At 43.9% G+C, this 18,008-nt stretch overlaps 1 protein-coding gene and 1 long non-coding RNA gene across 5 annotated transcripts in view; one reads left to right on the top strand and one right to left on the bottom strand.

Moving 5' to 3' along the window:
* LOC117035890 (uncharacterized) overlaps window positions 1-9,926 on the top strand; it is a 61,798-nt gene extending 51,872 nt beyond the window's left edge. For both annotated transcript variants that reach the window (XR_004425282.1, XR_004425281.1), the window contains one exon: window positions 8,780-9,926. This is a non-coding gene — a long non-coding RNA (uncharacterized LOC117035890). The remainder of the gene's footprint in view (window positions 1-8,779) is intronic.
* Window positions 7,927-17,530, bottom strand: SLC25A28 (solute carrier family 25 member 28). Of its 3 annotated transcripts, none has more exons than XM_033129993.1 (4): window positions 17,150-17,530; window positions 11,091-11,319; window positions 9,935-9,991; window positions 7,927-8,772 (listed from the first exon to the last, which is right to left on the bottom strand). In XM_033129993.1, the coding sequence occupies exons 1-4, from the start codon at window positions 17,438-17,440 to the stop codon at window positions 8,240-8,242; spliced, it is 1,110 nt and encodes a 369-aa protein (XP_032985884.1). In that variant the 5' UTR covers window positions 17,441-17,530; the 3' UTR covers window positions 7,927-8,239. The 3 variants fall into 3 exon arrangements, with proteins under 3 accessions (XP_032985884.1, XP_032985886.1, XP_032985885.1); XM_033129995.1 differs by having other exon boundaries at window positions 17,467-17,488; XM_033129994.1 differs by lacking the exon at window positions 17,150-17,530 and adding an exon at window positions 16,840-17,128.
* Window positions 17,531-18,008: the final 478 nt, after the last annotated feature.

Below are 18,008 nucleotides of genomic sequence, written 5' to 3'. Positions count from 1 at the left end.
AAATAGCTATAAAATAGGACGCTGGTGGAGCAATTGGTGGATCAGATATTGTGGATCAGATAATGTTTTGTATCAATCACATTTCCTGATTTTGATAAATGTGGTTATGTAAGCAGAAGCCTTAGGAAATATCCAGTATTTACAAATAAGGAAGGCATAAATAGTTCAGAAAAAATATGTATGTGTGTGCAGATAGATTAGATAGAGATAGATATAGATAAAATGATGAACACCTGGGGCAAAATATTAGCAATTAGAGAATCTGGGTAAAGAACATATGAGTGTTCTTGTACTTTTTGGGGGGGTAACTTTTCGTTGTGAAATTATATGCAAATTAAAAGTAGAAAAAAATGTTTCCACTAAACTGGAACTCTCATACATTGCTGGTGGGAGCACAAATTGATAGAACCACTTTGGAACTGTTTGGAAATATCTACGAAGGCAAAACATATTTATCCCTATGACCCACCAACTCCACTCTTACGCTTTTACCCAACAGAAAAGGGTGCTATGTTCACCAAAGAACGGGTGTAAGAATGTTTATAGTAGTGAAAACTGGAAATAGCCAAACACTAGACGTAACCCAAATATCTATCAACAAGAGAGTGGATAAATACATTGTGGTATATTCAAACCACACAGCAATGGATGAACAACTACATGCAACAGCATGGATGAGGCTTAAAGATATCTGTTAAGGCAAAGAAACTAGACGCAAAGAGTATATACCACAGGAATCTGTTTTTATGAAATTGAGGCACAGGCAGAACTAATTTATAATAACAGAAGTCAGAACAGTGGTTACTTTGAGTGATGGTGTTAACTATGAGGGGACGCAAGGAGCTTTCTGGAGTTTTGGAACATTCTCTGTCTGTTAGTTACACAAGTGCATACTGTGTTTCCCCAAAAATAAGACCTCGCCAGACAATCAGCTCTAATGCATCTTTTGGAGCAAAAATTAATACAAGACCTGGTCTTGTTTTAGTATAATATAAGACCGGGCCTTATATAATATAATATAATATAATATAATATAATATAATATAATATAATATAATATAATATAACATAATATAATACAATATAATACCAGGTCTTATGTTAATTTTTGCTCCAAAAGACGCATTAGAGCTGATTGTCTGGATAGATCTTACTTTCGGGGAAACACGGTACATATGTAAAAATTCATCGAGCTGTGCACTTTACGTTATTTAAGCATTTTATGTATGCTATTTTAAAAGGATTTTTTTAAAGAAAGCGTCCTTATTCTAACTTACGTCTTTTCTATCCACTCTATGGCTTTAGCTATAACCTCTGTACAGTTAACTCCTAAATCTATATTGCAGATTCCAAAAATCTACTCAGGCCTTAAACACATGTCCATAACTATATTTATTATTGCTCCCCAGAAAACTTGCTTTCCTTTCCAGAAATGTACAAACCACCCAAGATGACTCCAGTCTGTAACCCTAAGCACAACAGGTCACCAGGGACCATTGATTCAGCCTCCTGTCTAGCCCTGCAGTTTGTCTCTTCTTCTCCTTGCCATCAGTGCCTTTGTTCAGGCTCCCATAATTTCTGCTTGGGCCCCATCAGCCTCCTCATTGGTTTCCCTGCCTCCATTCCTTACACTCTCTGTATTAGCTTCCCAAGGCTGCTGTAGCAAAATGCCACAAATTGTGTGGCTTAAAACAATAGAAATGTATGCTCTCACAAGTCTGGAGGCTGGAAGTCTGAAATCAGGGTGTCAGCAAGGCCATGCTCCCTCTAAAAGCTCTAGGGAAGACTCCTTCCTCGCCTCTTCCAGTTTCTCCTGGCTACAGCAATCCTTGGCATTCCTTGGCTTATAGCTGCACCATTCCACACTCTGCCTGTCTTCACCTGTTTTCTTCTCTTTGTGTCTCTGTTTCCTTTCCTCTTCTTATAAGGACATCAGTCATTGGATTGAGGGCCCTCCCTAATGCTGTATTATCTCATCTCAATCCTAACTAATTACATCTGCAAAGACCCTATTTCCAAATAAAGTCACAAATAAAGTTCTAAATGGACATGAATTTTAGAAAGGACACTATTCAACCCACTACATTGTCCCTCCACAAAGCCATCCCCTAGCTGCCAGAATAACCTGTTTATTAATAACAACACAAATCTGACCACAACCCTCTCTGCATTAAATCCCTTGGTGATTCACCGTCAGACCAATGAAAATTAATAAAGAAAACTTCAACTAAAATTGGAGTAGGGAAGACTTGTAGAAGGAGCTCTCATGCCCTACTACTCCTCATCAATTACCCCAAACAGGAAGAGACACACTTTGCATCTCCAGCAAAAGGTGTGTCTACTTTACCATCCCAGCAAGAGGAAGGAAGATTTTCTTCTTGCCCAGCAACTAGCCTAGCCAATGAAAAATGCTGTGGCTCGGCCGATGAGAAGCCATTGTTAACCTAAACTCTTACTTTCCTCCAATGGACTTTCATTTTTGTTGTTGTTGTTAAATGACTTCCTTGACCCATCTTCTTTCCTATAAAAGCCTTCCATTTTGTATAACTCCTAGGAGTATCTCTGTGCTTTCTAGATGAGATGCTGCCGGACTCATGAATCATTTAATAAAGCCAATTAGATGTTCAAATTTGCTCAGTTAAATTTTTAATTTTTTTTAGCAGACCAGATGACAAAATAAAACCCAGATTCCTTAGCATTAGGGAACAAGCTCAAAAAGAGTTTGGCTTCTGTCTTCAAGGAGTTGATAATCTAATTGGGAAACAATTGATAATGCACTACAAGGGAGTGAACAGTGAGTGTAATGTCTAGTTGTGTGGCACACTAGTAACAGCAAATGCTTAAATAGTGCCTACCGTGTGCCAGGCCTGGTTTTAAACACTCGCTATGTATTAGCCCAGTTAATCCTCACAAACAACCTTATCATATATCTGTTGTTATCAATTCCACTTCACAGATGAGGAAACTGAGGTAAGAGGGGCTACAAACTTGTCCAAGATCATACTCTAATGAGTAAAGGGTAGTGTTGGGATTTGAAACCCATAAGGCCAGCACCAGAGAATGTGCTCCTAGTCACAGTGCTACACAGTCCTGAGGACTACACACCTGATTCAAAGTGAACATTCTGACCGCCACGAGCATTGAGACTTGAATTTGATCGAAATTTCCCACTGCACAATTGCCACACTGGCTACTTATTTATCTCTGCTATCCATTGGACTTTGAGTTCTTTGGCAGCAGGAGCTGGGTCCAGTTATTTCATTCATTCATTCATTCATTCATTCATTCAACAGTTTTTGAGTGCTGGCCTACTATGTGCCCAGCATTTTTCTAGGCCCTGGTGAAATCATAATGAATAAGAAAGGTAAAGAAAACATCTGCTCTCGTGGAATTCCTGTTGCAAGGAAGATTGGTGCTAACACAAGGAATAGTTAGAATGAACATCATAGTAACAAATAGTGATAAAGTTTATGAGAAAATAAAACAGGGGGACGTGAGAGCGACTGAGGGCACCTTTAGATGGGGTGGCCAGGGAAGACTGTCTTAGAAGGTGACATCTGAGCCCAGACTTGAACTATAAGAGGAGACCCACCATCCAAAGATTCAGGCCAAAATGTTGTAAATAGAGGAAACAGTGTGTCGACAGAACACAGGACTGGGCAAATCACTTACTCTTCTAAGTCTCAGTTTTCTCACATGAAAATTGGGAATAATAGCCTCTCCTCTCAGTATTGTTGGGGAGACTGTGTGAGACATAAGTGAGGCGAAGGAAGTGAGCGGCTTGGCCAACAGTGGTGCTCAGTAAGTGATGCTTTCCTCTTGTTACATGTACATGCACTTGTATCCTGCATCACTCAGGGCTCCACCAGAGAAACAGAACCAGTAGGAGATGTATCTGAGTGTGTGTGTGTGTGTGTGTGTGTGTGTGTGTGTGTGTGTGTATACATATACATACACACATATATATGTACTATATACATATTTATAGGCACACACACACTCGAGCAGTTGAAGCTGCAGTCCAAGGTGGAATTTCTTCTTCAGGAAACTTCAGTTTTGCTCTTAAGGACTTTCAGCTGATTGAATCAGGCCCACCAAGGTTATCTAGGATAATCTTCCTTACTTAGTAAACTTTTCTGACTAGCTTTCAGGATGTCCATAATCTGACCCTCCTTGGGTGACGTGACAGCTGTCTTAATATTTCTGAGAGAAGAAAGATTAATCTGATTACATGCTGCTCTAGCAGGCAGAAGGAGATTATAGGTGGACATTATAGGGAGACTTAAGTGCTTCAATGGAAAGAATTGTTTTCTTTTTTAGTGTGTGACTGTGGGTGGCAGGAGGTAACAAAAGACTGCACATCTAGTCTGAACCTCAATCGTGTTAAGTTTCTGATAGTTCAGCTACAATTTTGTTTATCAATCCTACTAATGAATGAAGATGACAGAAGGACTATTTTAGATTGTCAAGAAATATGTATTTATTTTGAATGTGTCATCTTTATGTGGTAAGTTTGGGTTGGAGAGGTAGGCAGGGACCAAATTACGTCAAGCACTGCTGGTCACCGTGAGGAATTTGGCAGCAGAAATGGGGGAGTGACGTGATCTAGAGTGGGAGCAGGAGCCCGTGACGACTGAACTTTCTAACAGAGGGAGCTTTGCAGCAATGACATGGAGGGCCTCCCAGACCCGGGAGCGGGGTGGGCAACCCCTGTCCGGGATGCTGTAGAGTGAGGTCGGGCTCTAGGAGGAAGGTGAAGCAAGAGGACTTCTAAGAACCCCCTTAGCTCTGACATGCGTGCTGACTAGCTTCATCCCCTCTATCCCCTAACCTGCACCGTGGTCTCGGGTCAGGACCTCTTCGGCTCCTGCCGGCAGATGGCGCCAAACCGTCTCCTCCTACTCTGAACACCTCTCCACACATACCCTACGCTCCTTTCACTCATTCAGATTCTACCCTCCCACCAGCAACGCTCTTGATAATAAATTATTATAAAGGTGCAACAAGGACTGACTGAATAAACTTTTGTACCTTTGTACAATGAAATGTTGTGTAGTTTACACTGTGGTGATGGAAGAAAATTTAATAATGTGGAAAGATGGACACCACATACTATTATGTGAAAGAAGCTGGTTACAATGGGGTCTGATTTTGGAAAATTAACAAAAATACGTGTAAAAATACTAGATGATGTGTACATCAAAATGTTGACATATTCTCTGGGTAATGGGATTAAAGGTGTTTTCTTTTTATTTATGTTTTCTAAATCTTATAAAATTAGCAATACTCTATTTTTATTGGCTTTTATGAAAGTATTTTTTTTATTCTGTTCAGCAAAGCCACCTCTTTATTCCTAACTCTAACCTACACTTATCTCATCTTTTCTGTCTATAAACCTCGTTGGTTCTGTATAATCCAGTACATGGCTACATACTGTCTTGTGTTATTACAAGATTGTTTCCTTCACACTGGTCTTGTACCTCCAATTCAGAAAAGTTTTCTGTGGCCAAATTGTGACTTGTTTTCTCGCCTTCCCCATAGCCAAGTCCTGTGCAGGAATTGGGCACTTGGTGGCGGCTTGCTTCTGCATCCTCTAGGTGCCACATAACTTACCTGGCTTTCCAGAGAGGCCTGGAGCTGAGAATGTCCCAAATGCCCAGAGCAGTCATGGGGACGGTGAGGCTTGCTTCCTGACCCAGGGGTCTAGTCACTCACTGGTATTCCAGACTGCTTGACCGTATTATACTGTTCTGCTTCTATCTTCTCTAGTAATTGGGCCCAGAGACCTGCAAAACTTTATGCCCTGTTCAAATTCCAAACTAACTGTCCTCCAGTAGCTAGAGCACAATTGGAGATTGGATGGTCACCTTTGTACATTGCATTCATTTCTCATTACTTGTGAGCAGCATTAGAGACAAAGGGGTCTTTCGTGACTAGCACTCTTTCAGAAATTATCCCACATCCTAGTCTTAAAAAATGGGGCTTCCTGCCACCGTGTCTGCTGTGGTCCACGTACTCTGCCAGGCAGTGGCTCTGTAAAGGTGACTGCAGGGACATGGTCCTGAGAAGCATCCCTTTGTTCTTATGCTTAGTCTGTGCTGGGAGGCAGCCATTCTCTTCCATTGTCACTAGCAAACCCTCTGAAATGACCCCTGCAATGGTTTCATCATGCTCTTTTTACTCCACAGCGAGTCCAAGTCCAGTGACCGCGGCTTAGCACCGTTAGCATCTCTTTTCCATTGCTGTATCCGAGGGGCGGCAGAGCTTACTTAAATAAGGCTTAGAGCAGGAGACCCTGCTGTTTTCTTGACAGGTTTTTTTCAAGTGCATTGGGACAGAGCTACTCCATAGCTACTTGAAGGGCTGTCCGGTGGGAAGAGGACAAGATTTGCTGTGTAGCCGAATCCTATTGCTTCTCCAGCCCTAACGTGGCTCCAGCCTAGCACTTGTCTCCATCTCCCCGGCCACAGACCACCCTGCAGCCTTGCCTGGATGGCTGCGACAGCATCCTAACCCTTCTGCCTGCCTGTCCAGTCTTGCTCTTCTAATCCTTTCTCAGGGAGCCTCAGTCATCTGTTTAAATTGTAAATCTGATCACACCACACCTCTGCTTAAAATTCTGTAATGCCTCTGCATTGCCTTCAGGATAAACTCTGAACTCCTTAGTATTGCTTTCAAGCCCCAACCCATGCTTAGTTCTCTAGCTGCCTGCCATGCAGATTATATCGGCATATTGAACCCCAAACACTTCTTATTCTCTTACCTACAGGGTTTTGCCTAGAACATTTCCCCTCTACTCTTCAGCTAGTTAGCTTATTTGCCCTCCAGGTGTCACTTCCTCCAAAAGCCTACCCCCAATCACCCAAGGGCAGGCTGGATGTCCAACAAAGGAGTATTCTAGGTTTACCCTATTTCTTATCATCTTATCTTGTAATTAATTGCCTGTTTACATCTTCCTCTCCAGACAATAAGCTCCTTGAGGGCTAGGATGGTTTTATCACATCCCTAATACCAGTGCCTGACAGACACTTAATAGTTACTGAATGGACAGATGACATAACAAGGATGACAAATGGAAGTTTCCCGGGTTTAGATTTCTACTCTACATACTGAAGAAGTTGATAATTAGTGATATCCAAAAAAGGGAACAGACTGACCCACAAAGCACAGTGAAGGCCCCATTCCTGAGTTTCCAAAGACAGCCTAAGTAGTTGTCAGGCAGGGAGCTTCAAGAGATAGTAGGCTGGAGTACGTGCCCTCCGCCCATTTGCTACCTGCAGGAAGGCACAATTAGCTTCCCTTTGGGGGACACAAGATCTGGGCTCTGCACTAACTGTGAGGCCCTGAGCAAGTCACAGCCTCTGTGAGCTTTCCTTACCTGTAAAATAGAGGGGACACCTGCACTGCCTGCTTCACAGGTTTTGAGAGAACAGGTGCAATCACATATGAAGTACTTGTAAAAGCCTTAAAACCAAATGAAGCGTATTCTTATGCACCACATAATCTTCAGGACTTGCAGCTTCACTAAACAATTTCAGTTTTGCCACTGCATTAGAAAACGAAGTGCCACATGGAAAGTTTTCCTGCTGCAGGCAGAGCTGAGAATTAGAGAGATCTTCTACCTCTTCTGTGTCACACCACTGCCCCAGGGAAAAGGCAATAGTGGGATCAAGAGCATCTGTTTAGCAAGGATCTGTCAAAGGCCCATTGTTCCTGCCACCAGGGAGATTCTTTGGAGCCTATTACTAAAACAAGGGGAGTAGGGCCCCACTGTCTTCAATCACCGTGAAAATCAGCAAAACCAGAAACGACACACACGCACTAGACCTTCCTTCCCCTTGGGCCCCTGGATTTATGCTTAAAGTCAAGAATAGTTGACAGCATTTCACGTCCCCTTTGACAAGACAAACCCAATGAAACCATGTCATGTAAAGGCTTTTTATTAGGAACCAGGGGAATGAGCTGCTTATCCTTCTATAACAGTCTAGATAGAGCAGGACATCAGGCCCAGGATGGAGAGGTTGTCAAAGGTGCTGTGGTGTTTTGCTGCACTTGCTTAGGGCCTGGAAGGAAAGGTGGTGGCAATGGAAGTTGGCAGGAACTGGTATTTGCCAAAACACCAATGGCCTGGGGAGAGCCCTCTACCTTCCTTCCAACTCCACTCAAGGCTGGAGAATGCCAGGAGACAGAGTGTGTCTGGAGTGGGCAGGGTGCAGCAGTGCTGTCTGAACCCCTGGTTTCAATCAGTGCTACTTCGCTTGCCTGCCCTCCACTCTTCTTGCCGTTTAGTGATTAGGCATTTGAAGAACTCATACACAGACCACGCGATGGCTGTGGAGGGGATCTGGTAAATTACTCTAGCCTGCACCCCTCGGAAGTAGGCAGTCACCCCACCTACTTGATATACCGTCCTGAAGGCACTAGCCATGCCTGTAATATGTCCTGTGAAGTTTGAGTTCAAAGCCAGGGATTCCTGGGTGTTGAGCAGTGTTTTGCAAACGTCCAGTGGGGTTGTGACAGCGGCAGCTACAGCTCCTGCACAGGCTCCGGAGAGGACGTGGGAGCTGGGGTTGTACCGTCTCTGGGGGTTAAAGTGCTCCTGCAGGAATTCGTAGGTCATGAAGTGAATGGCTTGGAAGGGAACGTTCATGGTTAGCTGGGTGGTGTAGCTGCGGTAAAAGGCCCCGGCCCCTTCATTTTGCCACACTGCCCGCACACAGTCTGTCACGCGGTGGTACGGTGAGTTGTACATCTGCATCCTCTGCTTGACCACTGGTAGTGCCATCAATGAAAAGGAAGAAACGGCAACAGCAACCAACCGGTGAGCAATGTCCAGATTCAGAGTCCCACGTCAGCGAATCAGCGAATGTAAGAGAGAGGAAAAGAATGCGTGAGCTGTCAGTTATCCTGGTAAGTTACGATTTCCCTTATTTGAGAGGAGGGGATCGGATAGGGTTGGTAAAGAGACAAAAAACAATGGACCCACTTCTGGTAAGATTTCTTTAAAACCAGCCAAATAATATATGAGCTACATTGTGGTTTGGAGATTCCAGAGGGTTTCCTTGAAGTAAGTGCCTATCTATCAATATATCATTATTATCTTACCTTCTAACAACTTCTGAAACGAGAAATGACTCAGTGGCAGTGAACATAATGATGAACAGAAAGCCCTAACAATCCCAACACTCAGGTAGTAAGAGCACCTAACTATTATGACATGAGGTCCCACCCTCCTACAGGAGAGGAGGAAATGCTACCAAAAAGAAAACAAAATTCTTAGCCAAGAAGAGTGTGCCTTTATTTTCCAAATATTTCCTACTTCCTCAAGTAGATGACACGGTGTGAGCTGCGCAGACCTTCACCTTAGCTTTAGCGCTTTCCACACCATGGCCTTGCCCAGACAGGCAAAAAACGAACTTAGAAACATGGCAACTGTGCTATCCCTTCATATTTCTTGCGTACCTCCTTCTCCAACTAAAACGCCAAGATCCAAGCCACAATGCAGGGACTGAGTTCTACAATTTAACCTTTCATTCCTATCTCAACTATCTTCATTCCCAAATGGCAGCATTTTCAAGTGTCAAAATCCATCTTCACATCTTTGTAGAAAAGTGAAATACTCTGCTAATCTTTCAGATGAGATCAAAGGGGGCTTCCAAGAAGGCCCAGGCCAGGAAGAGCCATATCTTTCTCAGGGGAGCCCTAAAGATGAGTAAAATCTCAATGAACATGCTTCCTGTCCGAAGGGCTCCTAAGTACCTACAACATGGAGGGAGCGCCCTCTAGTGGTGAGACAAGGCAATACGGCAGGATTTCCCACCAGAACTGATGGGGGTGCTTGCTCCTCAGCTTGCTTCTGCAAACCAGAAAGGAAGGAAAAGCCCAAAGATGCAGATGCCGCTGCCCACAGAGGGAAAGGTTGAGGAATCATTACCTTCAGCTGGATTCATGGCTGCATCATGAAGTAATGTTGCCACACACCCGGCCGCACCTGCAAAGGAGAAAACAACTGCCACATGTAAGGCCTGGAGAGGGCTGCTGATTCACTGAGGCCCCAGAGTGAAGGGAAGTGGCTGTGCTAACCCTCAGTGGGGAGAGGGAATGGTAAGACCAGTTCAAAAGACGGGAAGCTGCTGCTCCTAAACTCCTGTTCCACGAAATGAAGGTATTTGTCCCCACCGACTTAGTTAAGGTCAATATACATTCCAAATCTAAGATATAAAGGCCAGGAGGGGTCAAAAAAAACCAGCCCAGATTTCACCAATAAAAATGGTTCTGAGAATAAATGCAGTTCATGCCTCAAACAGGAAGCAGATACTGCTGCCAAGGGATTCCAGGACATCAACTGCCTCCAATGCATGGAGAACATGAGGCAGGTGGTCAGATCTTCACAGAATCTCACCTTCTATCCAGCTGCCCGTCTCTAATCCTAACATCTGTGCCTCTAGACCTTTCCTTGGGTTCTGATCCACCATATTCCTCCCCCTCTCCTCTCCACACGCAATTGGGTTTCCAGACAATCCTCAATCTCCAGGCTATTATCCCTTCCCTTCCTTCCACACAACTTCCAACCCTCTGGTTTCTCCATACAGAAGTCCCTTGGTCCCACTTCCATGCACTTGTTGAGGTCATATCCTCAGTGACACCAACTGCCTGTGGTCAGTTGGGATCCTGAATAGGTGAGGCGAAGAGCTGGGGCTCCATTAGTGTCTTCCTTGGGCGCTGGGTCACCTCTGATCCTGCCCTGAGGAGCAGGACACCACCCGATTATTGAGACATACAACGGGGGTAGGTCAGGGTGTCTCCACATTACCAGGGCATAGAAGCTGATGCCAGGGAGAAGATGAGAAGAGAGTCAAGCTGGTAGGTAAGGGAGGATATTGTAACCCTTTGTTGAGGTGTCCCAAAGGAGGGGTGGGGTTGAAGCGGCCTGTTGTCTGAGATCATCAGGTTTGGAAGTCCCTCCCCTATAATCTGGCCTACCCCAGCCCAAAGCTTCAGCTCCAAACCATGCTGAGACTGGAAAGCACTGACAGCAGCAAAGCCCAAAGAGTTGGGAAAGTGGGGGAACCGCACAGAAGGCTCAATACCATTGGCAATATGGCTATTGCCCCCAGGGTGGATTACATCACTCAATGTCTTTTTTAACTTTTCGTAGCAGGCAAAATAGAGGGCGTGGGCAGGCCCTGCGCCTGTTGCTGTGATGTTCAGCCCCCGCATGGGCCTCCACAGGCCCTCTGTTCTTATAATCCTCCAGAGGGCCTCCAACACATTGCGATAGCGGGCTGCTGGGTCAGGCTGTAGGCTCTGCATCCGGGTCTGAAATTACAGAAAGGAGAAAAGCAATGTCAGTGAGGCCAACTTCTCGCTCCGCCTCAACACTCAGGCTTTGGGCACTGGGCAGACCTTCTTCGTGGAATCATGCCAGTGTGCATCCAGTTTTACTTCCTTCCAAATCTGTATCCAATCTTTCTAAGCCTTGGACCTTTTTCTAGTCATTTATGACTCTAAGAATGGAGCACCATTATTTTCCACGAGAATATCACCCTTTAGTAAGTGTCCTTGAACTCCAAAATGATTCACAGCCCCAGCAACAAATATCAAGCCTATGTTTCAGAAGTTGCTTTTGTGCTTTAAATCTCAGGCTAAGAATTCTTTACAAATGGATTCTAAAGTATTTGCTGTCTACAACATACTGCATGCATTTCTGAAGGCTGATTTTGGGCCTGCTTTCTGTCCAAACACTACACTGACTAATGAGATGATGGCTCATCCTTTGACATAACTTTGATGATAATCTGACTTTTACATGCTTTTTGGAATTGGCAGATGGGTCTGTAAGATAAAGTCTTGGCACAAGTAGCGTTCCGAATAGATGCTGCTCTCATTTTGTGGGAAAGAAAAGTGTACCCTGAAACGATGGAGGTGGAACCAACCTAGTCTCTAAAACTGAAAGAGCTTCCAGATTGCTAATCCAAGTCGACCAAATCCCAAAATTGGCATCAGTGAAGAAAATCAGTCTCTGTGAAATATAATCCTTGGAATCTCTAGAGGATTCAATGATTGGAACTAAAGTTCATGGTACTTTTTTTAATGTCTGTTACATGTAATACCATAGATGAACCTCACAAGCATATTATTATTAATAAATTAGTCAGACACAAGAGTATATACTGTATGATTCCATCTATATGAGTCTGTCAATGTAAGAAATGTCCAAATCTGTAGAGAATTCTTATAATGAGTTTGTTTGCACCAAACTGACAACATATGCTGGAGAGCAAGATCTCAAATGCCCCCAGTAGACACTTTGTATGATATTCCTGGACAAACTTTTACTGAAATTTGGGAAATTATTCTTAGTTGAAACACTTCCCCAAATCACAGACCTTCTCTGAAGGGTGTCTCCCAATGAAGATCTCTTGTCTATTGATCCATTTCAAGGTTAAGGTAACACAGGGACTAAAACCATTAATATAAAATCAATATCCAGTGTCTGGAATGAAGTAGGTATTCAAGATGTGTTTGTTTAACGAATACATGAAATGAATGGATCTTAGCTGTACCTGCACCAGGTCAGAAAGTATAAACTGGCCATTAGTGAGCCAATAGGGGTAACTGAAGCCCAAATACAGTTTAAATTCTTACTTCATTCCAATCACTGATTCAGTCTGCAACTAAAAGCTTGAACCTTCTTGTTGGCCATCTGGAACCTGAAAGGAATGCCTTTTCTCAAGAGCATGGAGAAAAGAAACTAACTGCATTAACAGAAAACCAGATTAACAGGTCCCAGTTAGGCACAAGCAATCCACATTCCTCTGTATTATTTTCTCCTCCTTGCTACCAACAAAGAACTGGAAGCTTAAAAGCTTAATTGCTGGAAGTTTAATAAGTAATACACAGTATCACTTATCACAATTTGACACATTCTCTTCCACTTCTCAAAAAACAAACTCATCAATGTCCAATAAAGGGTGTGCTTACATCATGCAGGGGAGTACAAAATACATCAGGTGAGTTATACAGAGACTACAGGTGTTTACTGGCTATGGCTACTAATAGATAAACTGGGTCTGGTGGCTTAAAAATTATGTGTCTTCATAGGTTTCTTTGAAACTGATCTTGGATAGGGAGAATGTTCAGAAATTGCATTGCTTTGCGTGTTTAGGCAAGCAGTCTTGAAAGGTCTGGCCTCAGAGGCCTGCAACCCTTCATCCACAAGAGAAACCTGGACTGTGGGTAAGTTACTCTGACATTTTACACACGTCTAAATCTGACTCACAACTATAACTCAATGAAAATACACTCTTGTGGAGGGGACCCAGGCATCAGCTATGCCAAATATTAAAATGAATATGGCTCCCCTAATTTGTGGGTCAATAAATCTACCTTTGGGGCAAAGACGAAATCTCTGAAGAATTTATCAATAGACTTCAAATCAACATAAAAAAAAATCCCACTGCCTGGCTTTGACGAAAAGCCAAATGGACAAATAGGGAGATAATGGTTTAGTCAAAGACAAGCCACATTTGAGTTAGAATGCCTGAATTTTGGGTGTGTCACTTAACCTCTCTGAGGGTCAATAATTATCACTTATAGCATAAGACTAAGTAAGAATGGCTGGCTTATAGGGCTGTCGTGTGAATTGAAAGAGTTACCGCATGTAAAAGCCACTGGTAATTTATGAGGTGATAGAAATATAAAGCCTTTTATTGTATTCAAATATGATTCTCATGTCTTAGAATTTACAGATCATGGCATTGTTGTCTTTTGTATAAGTCATTTCACAAATATGCATGGGCATATTAACTGGTCCTTAACCACTAATAAATTAGGTTTGTTTTTTTTTTCATTTTCAAGTTTTTCTGTGGCTATAATGATTTATATGTCCAGCTATTAATCTGAAGGTCATGTTTAGGAACAAACACTATTGTGAAATTCTGTGGCTTGCTTGGTTCTGGAAATCTGCTTTTGGGAGGCTGTATGGAAGGTTTGGGAGTCAGACTGGGTTCACATCATGACTCTACCACTTAAACTACGTGACCTTGGACAAGGTATTTAACTTGCCTCCTTTTCTTCATCTGTAGAATAATCAAAATGGTGTCTACTTCATGAAGTGTCACAGATTAAATAAATAAATGAATATAAGGCACATCAGAGAGTGCTTGGCAAACAAGAACCATTGTCATTTATTGAATACTTGTTATTATTATTAAATGCAAGGAAAGCAAATAAGCCCATGTTTCCATTTCCTAATCTTTCATTGGTGAATGTGTGACCATTTACATCAGGAATTTGGAAAAGATTATTTCCCTTTGCTCTTTCTTTCTTTATTATGTAAGTAGATTATTTGCTTCGCCACTGGAGCCCAAAAGCAGCACCTTGGTGACACGTGGGTACTTTGCCAGATGACTTTGAGAAGAGTTCTGACTGCTTTCAGTAGTATAGATGAAGTCTGGTGCTTGCTTCCAAGGCACAAAAAAGGAAAATTGGGATTTGGGGGGGGCGGGGGGAGGGAGCTGTTAAACCTCCCTATATGACCATGGAAACAGCTGAATAACTATGGCCTAGCAAGGCTATACTGACTTCCCACGGTCCGTCCCAAGGATATTTCAAGTTGCCTTGACCCTGATAAGTGGCTAGGGGTGCACAGGCTTTCCTGCCAAGAGGCAATGTCAGCTTTCATTTGCAAACACTGTAGTGGCCCTTGAGGCTCCAATACGGATACCTGCCTCTAGTCTTAGGGTACGATTGGACTGCTTTTCCTCTCCCCCACCCATTTACGGTAAAGAGGAAGAAGAGCTGCCTAATACGGACATAAGTGCCTGGGGACAAGTGAACTGGGAAGGCTTTTCTGAAGAAAGAGATTTGTTTTACTTTCATGTCTGCACAAGTGTTTAACATACTGACATTAAACCTACTGGTCTCACCTAGTTATTCTCTTTAGTCATTTAAGTCCCAGCATTAATGACAAATAAAAATGATTCTTCTAAAATAAGCTTTTGTGTTTTTGGAGACTCCTGAGCATTTTTTCCCTCCAGATCAAAAAAATTATTACTTTAATGCAGGGCATTGAGGCATGACTATATTGTATGACTAATTTTTTTTTATTATTATTCCAAAGCTTATGTAAATGTGTAAGAATTGTTCTTCAAAACTTGGAAGGCTAGAAGTGACTTCCAGCAATGCTGTGGTTATGCAAAACATTTCTGGAACTCCTCTTCAGAAGTGTTCCCTCTGTGGGTTTAACAGCCTTAGGAGTTAATCAAAGCAAAAAATCTCCTTGCTTTCTAGTCCCACTGTATCTTTGACCCAAACAAGTATTACCCATTTTGACTTCCCACCTTATTTGTCATATTTGATTCTAAATGGTCTCAGTTACTAAAAAGTCAATTCCATCTTGTCATAGAACAAAGAATTGCTCCCATTAAGGATATGCACCCAAGGATATGTGCATTTCTAAGAGGAATCTGTAAACAGCAACAATAGCATTATGTAAATACACGGAGCCAGGCGATGGCCTCCCAAGGTAATGGGACAACACTTAAATTGGTAAGTTGTAGTAATATTTCTAAGTCAATTACATTACACTGTATTTTTCAAGTCATTAAATAATTTCATTGCGCTCCTTGATCTCATTTTCATTTGATACCTATCCTGAAACATAGCACCCTAAACCCGCCTTTCTACTCACAGTCTAAGTATAGTGACGTTATTTTGCAGTTAGATCATATTAGCTTTTGGATATATAGCATTAACAATTCACAGCCATTTAACATGACTCTTACATAAATGTCTCAATCTTTTCATTTGTAGTTACCCATTTTACATTTCAGTATTGTTAGAGCATTAACCATCTTCTTACTTTTCTCTGACAGACTTTACAGTTTATTTCTATTCCTCCCAATTGACAAGGGCATTTAAATTCTAATGTCCACTTTAGTCAAATACATTTACCACCCTTTCAATGGGTATGGCCCTTGTTAGGAGTTACCTTGCATTGTGCTAGAATACTCCTAGCAACTCAACGTCTTTCACAAAACTTAATAAGCACTCTCCCCATTTCCTCATCCACATTGCTAATGAAAATATTCAACAGCACTGGAACCAGAGAGAAGCAGAAGAGACAGAGTTTGCATTTCCCAAGTTGATGCTTTCCTTCTTTTGAATATATAACATATTCCTAATTAGAAGAGAAAACATACATCAAGCAGTTGACAGGATATTGTTTGACTATACCCTTAACATGTAAAGGAGGCACGAGGCTTTGTCATTATATTTATTTCAAAAGACGCTCGAGTTTCTCACTTAATTTAGTCCTCACTTTTAATGGTTGGTACCTTAGCTCATGCACAATAAAAACTGTAAAGAATAACCTGTTCCCCTCTTCACCCAGCTTTCTTCAGCAGCACCTGACTTCAGATGGCTAAAGAAATACACGATCAACTCCATCTCTCAATTGGGGTATGACGTGCCCCCTGTACATGCCCAATCCTAATCCCAGCTCAATTTTCATGTTCAGGAAATAGGTGGAGTGTCATGCTTGCTGCACAGAGAAACCGAAACCTTTTGTGGGAAAGATGATGTGGGAAAGAACACGGTCTCTCCCACATCATTTCCAGTCTGGCACTCTGAATTCTGACTGCATAATGATTTCCCATCACTCATGGATTACATTAAGTAAATCTTTTATCTAGCTGAGATCCCAGATTCTGGTTCCTGCCCCGTCACTTTTAAGGGTAGACACAGCAAGGAGCTTGTACAAGCACTCGCCCAGAGAACATCTTAAGGCTGATTCACGCCAGTTGGCTTCACCTTAATCAAGTTAGTAGCACTTACCTGTTCTCATCCCATCCCACCCTATTCCTGTTTAGTCCCAGCTGAGATCCAGGGCTTGGGCTGACAGATTTTCGTTCCAGAGTCCCGATTCATATCTCACTGACGGTTAGAAACGGGTCCTGGTTCCTGACTGGGATCAACTCCCAGCCCGGACCTTGCTTGCATGGAGTATCGGTCGAATTGTGTGGTAGTGGCAGAAGCCAGGAAGGAACTCATGTCGGCTCCGGCTCTCGGCCGGGATCCTGACTCCGGATTGGACCCAGGGATCCGGTCAGCCCCAGGTCGGGTTCGGAGCCGGTCCAAGTCTCACCTTGACGCAGTCGATGGGGTACATCACGCAGTGCTCCAGAATCCCTGCCACGGCGCCCGCCACCATGTGCGTGGTGACAGTGGATCCAGCCGGCAGAGCCTCGTAGTCCGGGCCGGAGTCCGGATCCTGCCGTACCGGGGGCCTGCAGGCCCCGGCCTCCCCGCCGCCGGCCCCCCGGCCCACGCCCCGCTGCAGCCACCCGTCCAGCAGCGCCGACTCCCCGGGGCTCCGCCCCGGCCCAGCCGCCGGACCCCCCGCCACACCGCCAGCACCCCGCCCCTCTAACTCCATCCACCCGGGCCAGCTGCGACGCCCACCCTCGCCGCCGCTGTCGCTGCAACCCTCCGGCCCCGTCGCGTCTGCCTCAGGCGCGGCCCGGAGAGCCCCCGGCCTCCGGCTCCCGCTTGGCCCCGCGGACACGCCCCCAACCAGCCATTGGTGCTGCTGCCAAATTAGCCCTGCCCCTTTGGTTACGTAGGAAAAACAAGTCCGTGGTATTAGTGAAGCTGCCTGTCATTCCTCCGCCCCGCGGCGTTGCTACCGCTGAAATCCCGCCCCTTCCCCTTTGATCTTGGAAGCTTCTTGTTTATTGGCCACTGATTGGTTGACATGTAAAAGTTAAGGCTGAACTTTGATAGACTCAACCATCCTTGATACTTTGACCGCAGCCATTGGCCCGCACCACGTCGGGATCGGATTGGCTACAGGAGGAGAGCGAAGCGCCCGGGGCGATAGAGGCTGGATTTGGGCCCCGGACTGGCGCCTGTGGAGCTACGGACGCTGCGGGTCGGATCGCCTGGTGGTGGGGGGGCGGTGCCAAGCCTCAAGGTCAAACCGCTGACTGCTGCCGTTAGGACCC

Source organism: Rhinolophus ferrumequinum, chromosome 16, assembly GCF_004115265.2.
Source record: "Rhinolophus ferrumequinum isolate MPI-CBG mRhiFer1 chromosome 16, mRhiFer1_v1.p, whole genome shotgun sequence".
Lineage (NCBI taxonomy): Eukaryota > Metazoa > Chordata > Mammalia > Chiroptera > Rhinolophidae > Rhinolophus > Rhinolophus ferrumequinum.
The sequence above is the reverse complement of the archived record's forward strand: the minus strand, read 5'-3'. Positions and strand labels throughout refer to the sequence as shown.

Excerpts from the sequence above, each read along its gene's own strand:
- SLC25A28 (XM_033129993.1), bottom strand. The coding sequence starts at position 17,440 with ATGGAGTTAGAGGGGCGGGGTGCTGGCGGTGTGGCGGGGGGTCCGGCG. Across the intron at positions 9,992-11,090 it reads CAATAGCCATATTGCCAATG|GTGCGGCCGGGTGTGTGGCA; the intron begins GTATTGAGCCTT and ends TCTCCTTTGCAG. Across the intron at positions 8,773-9,934 it reads AGCCATGAATCCAGCTGAAG|TGGTCAAGCAGAGGATGCAG; the intron begins GTAATGATTCCT and ends TGGCACTACCAG.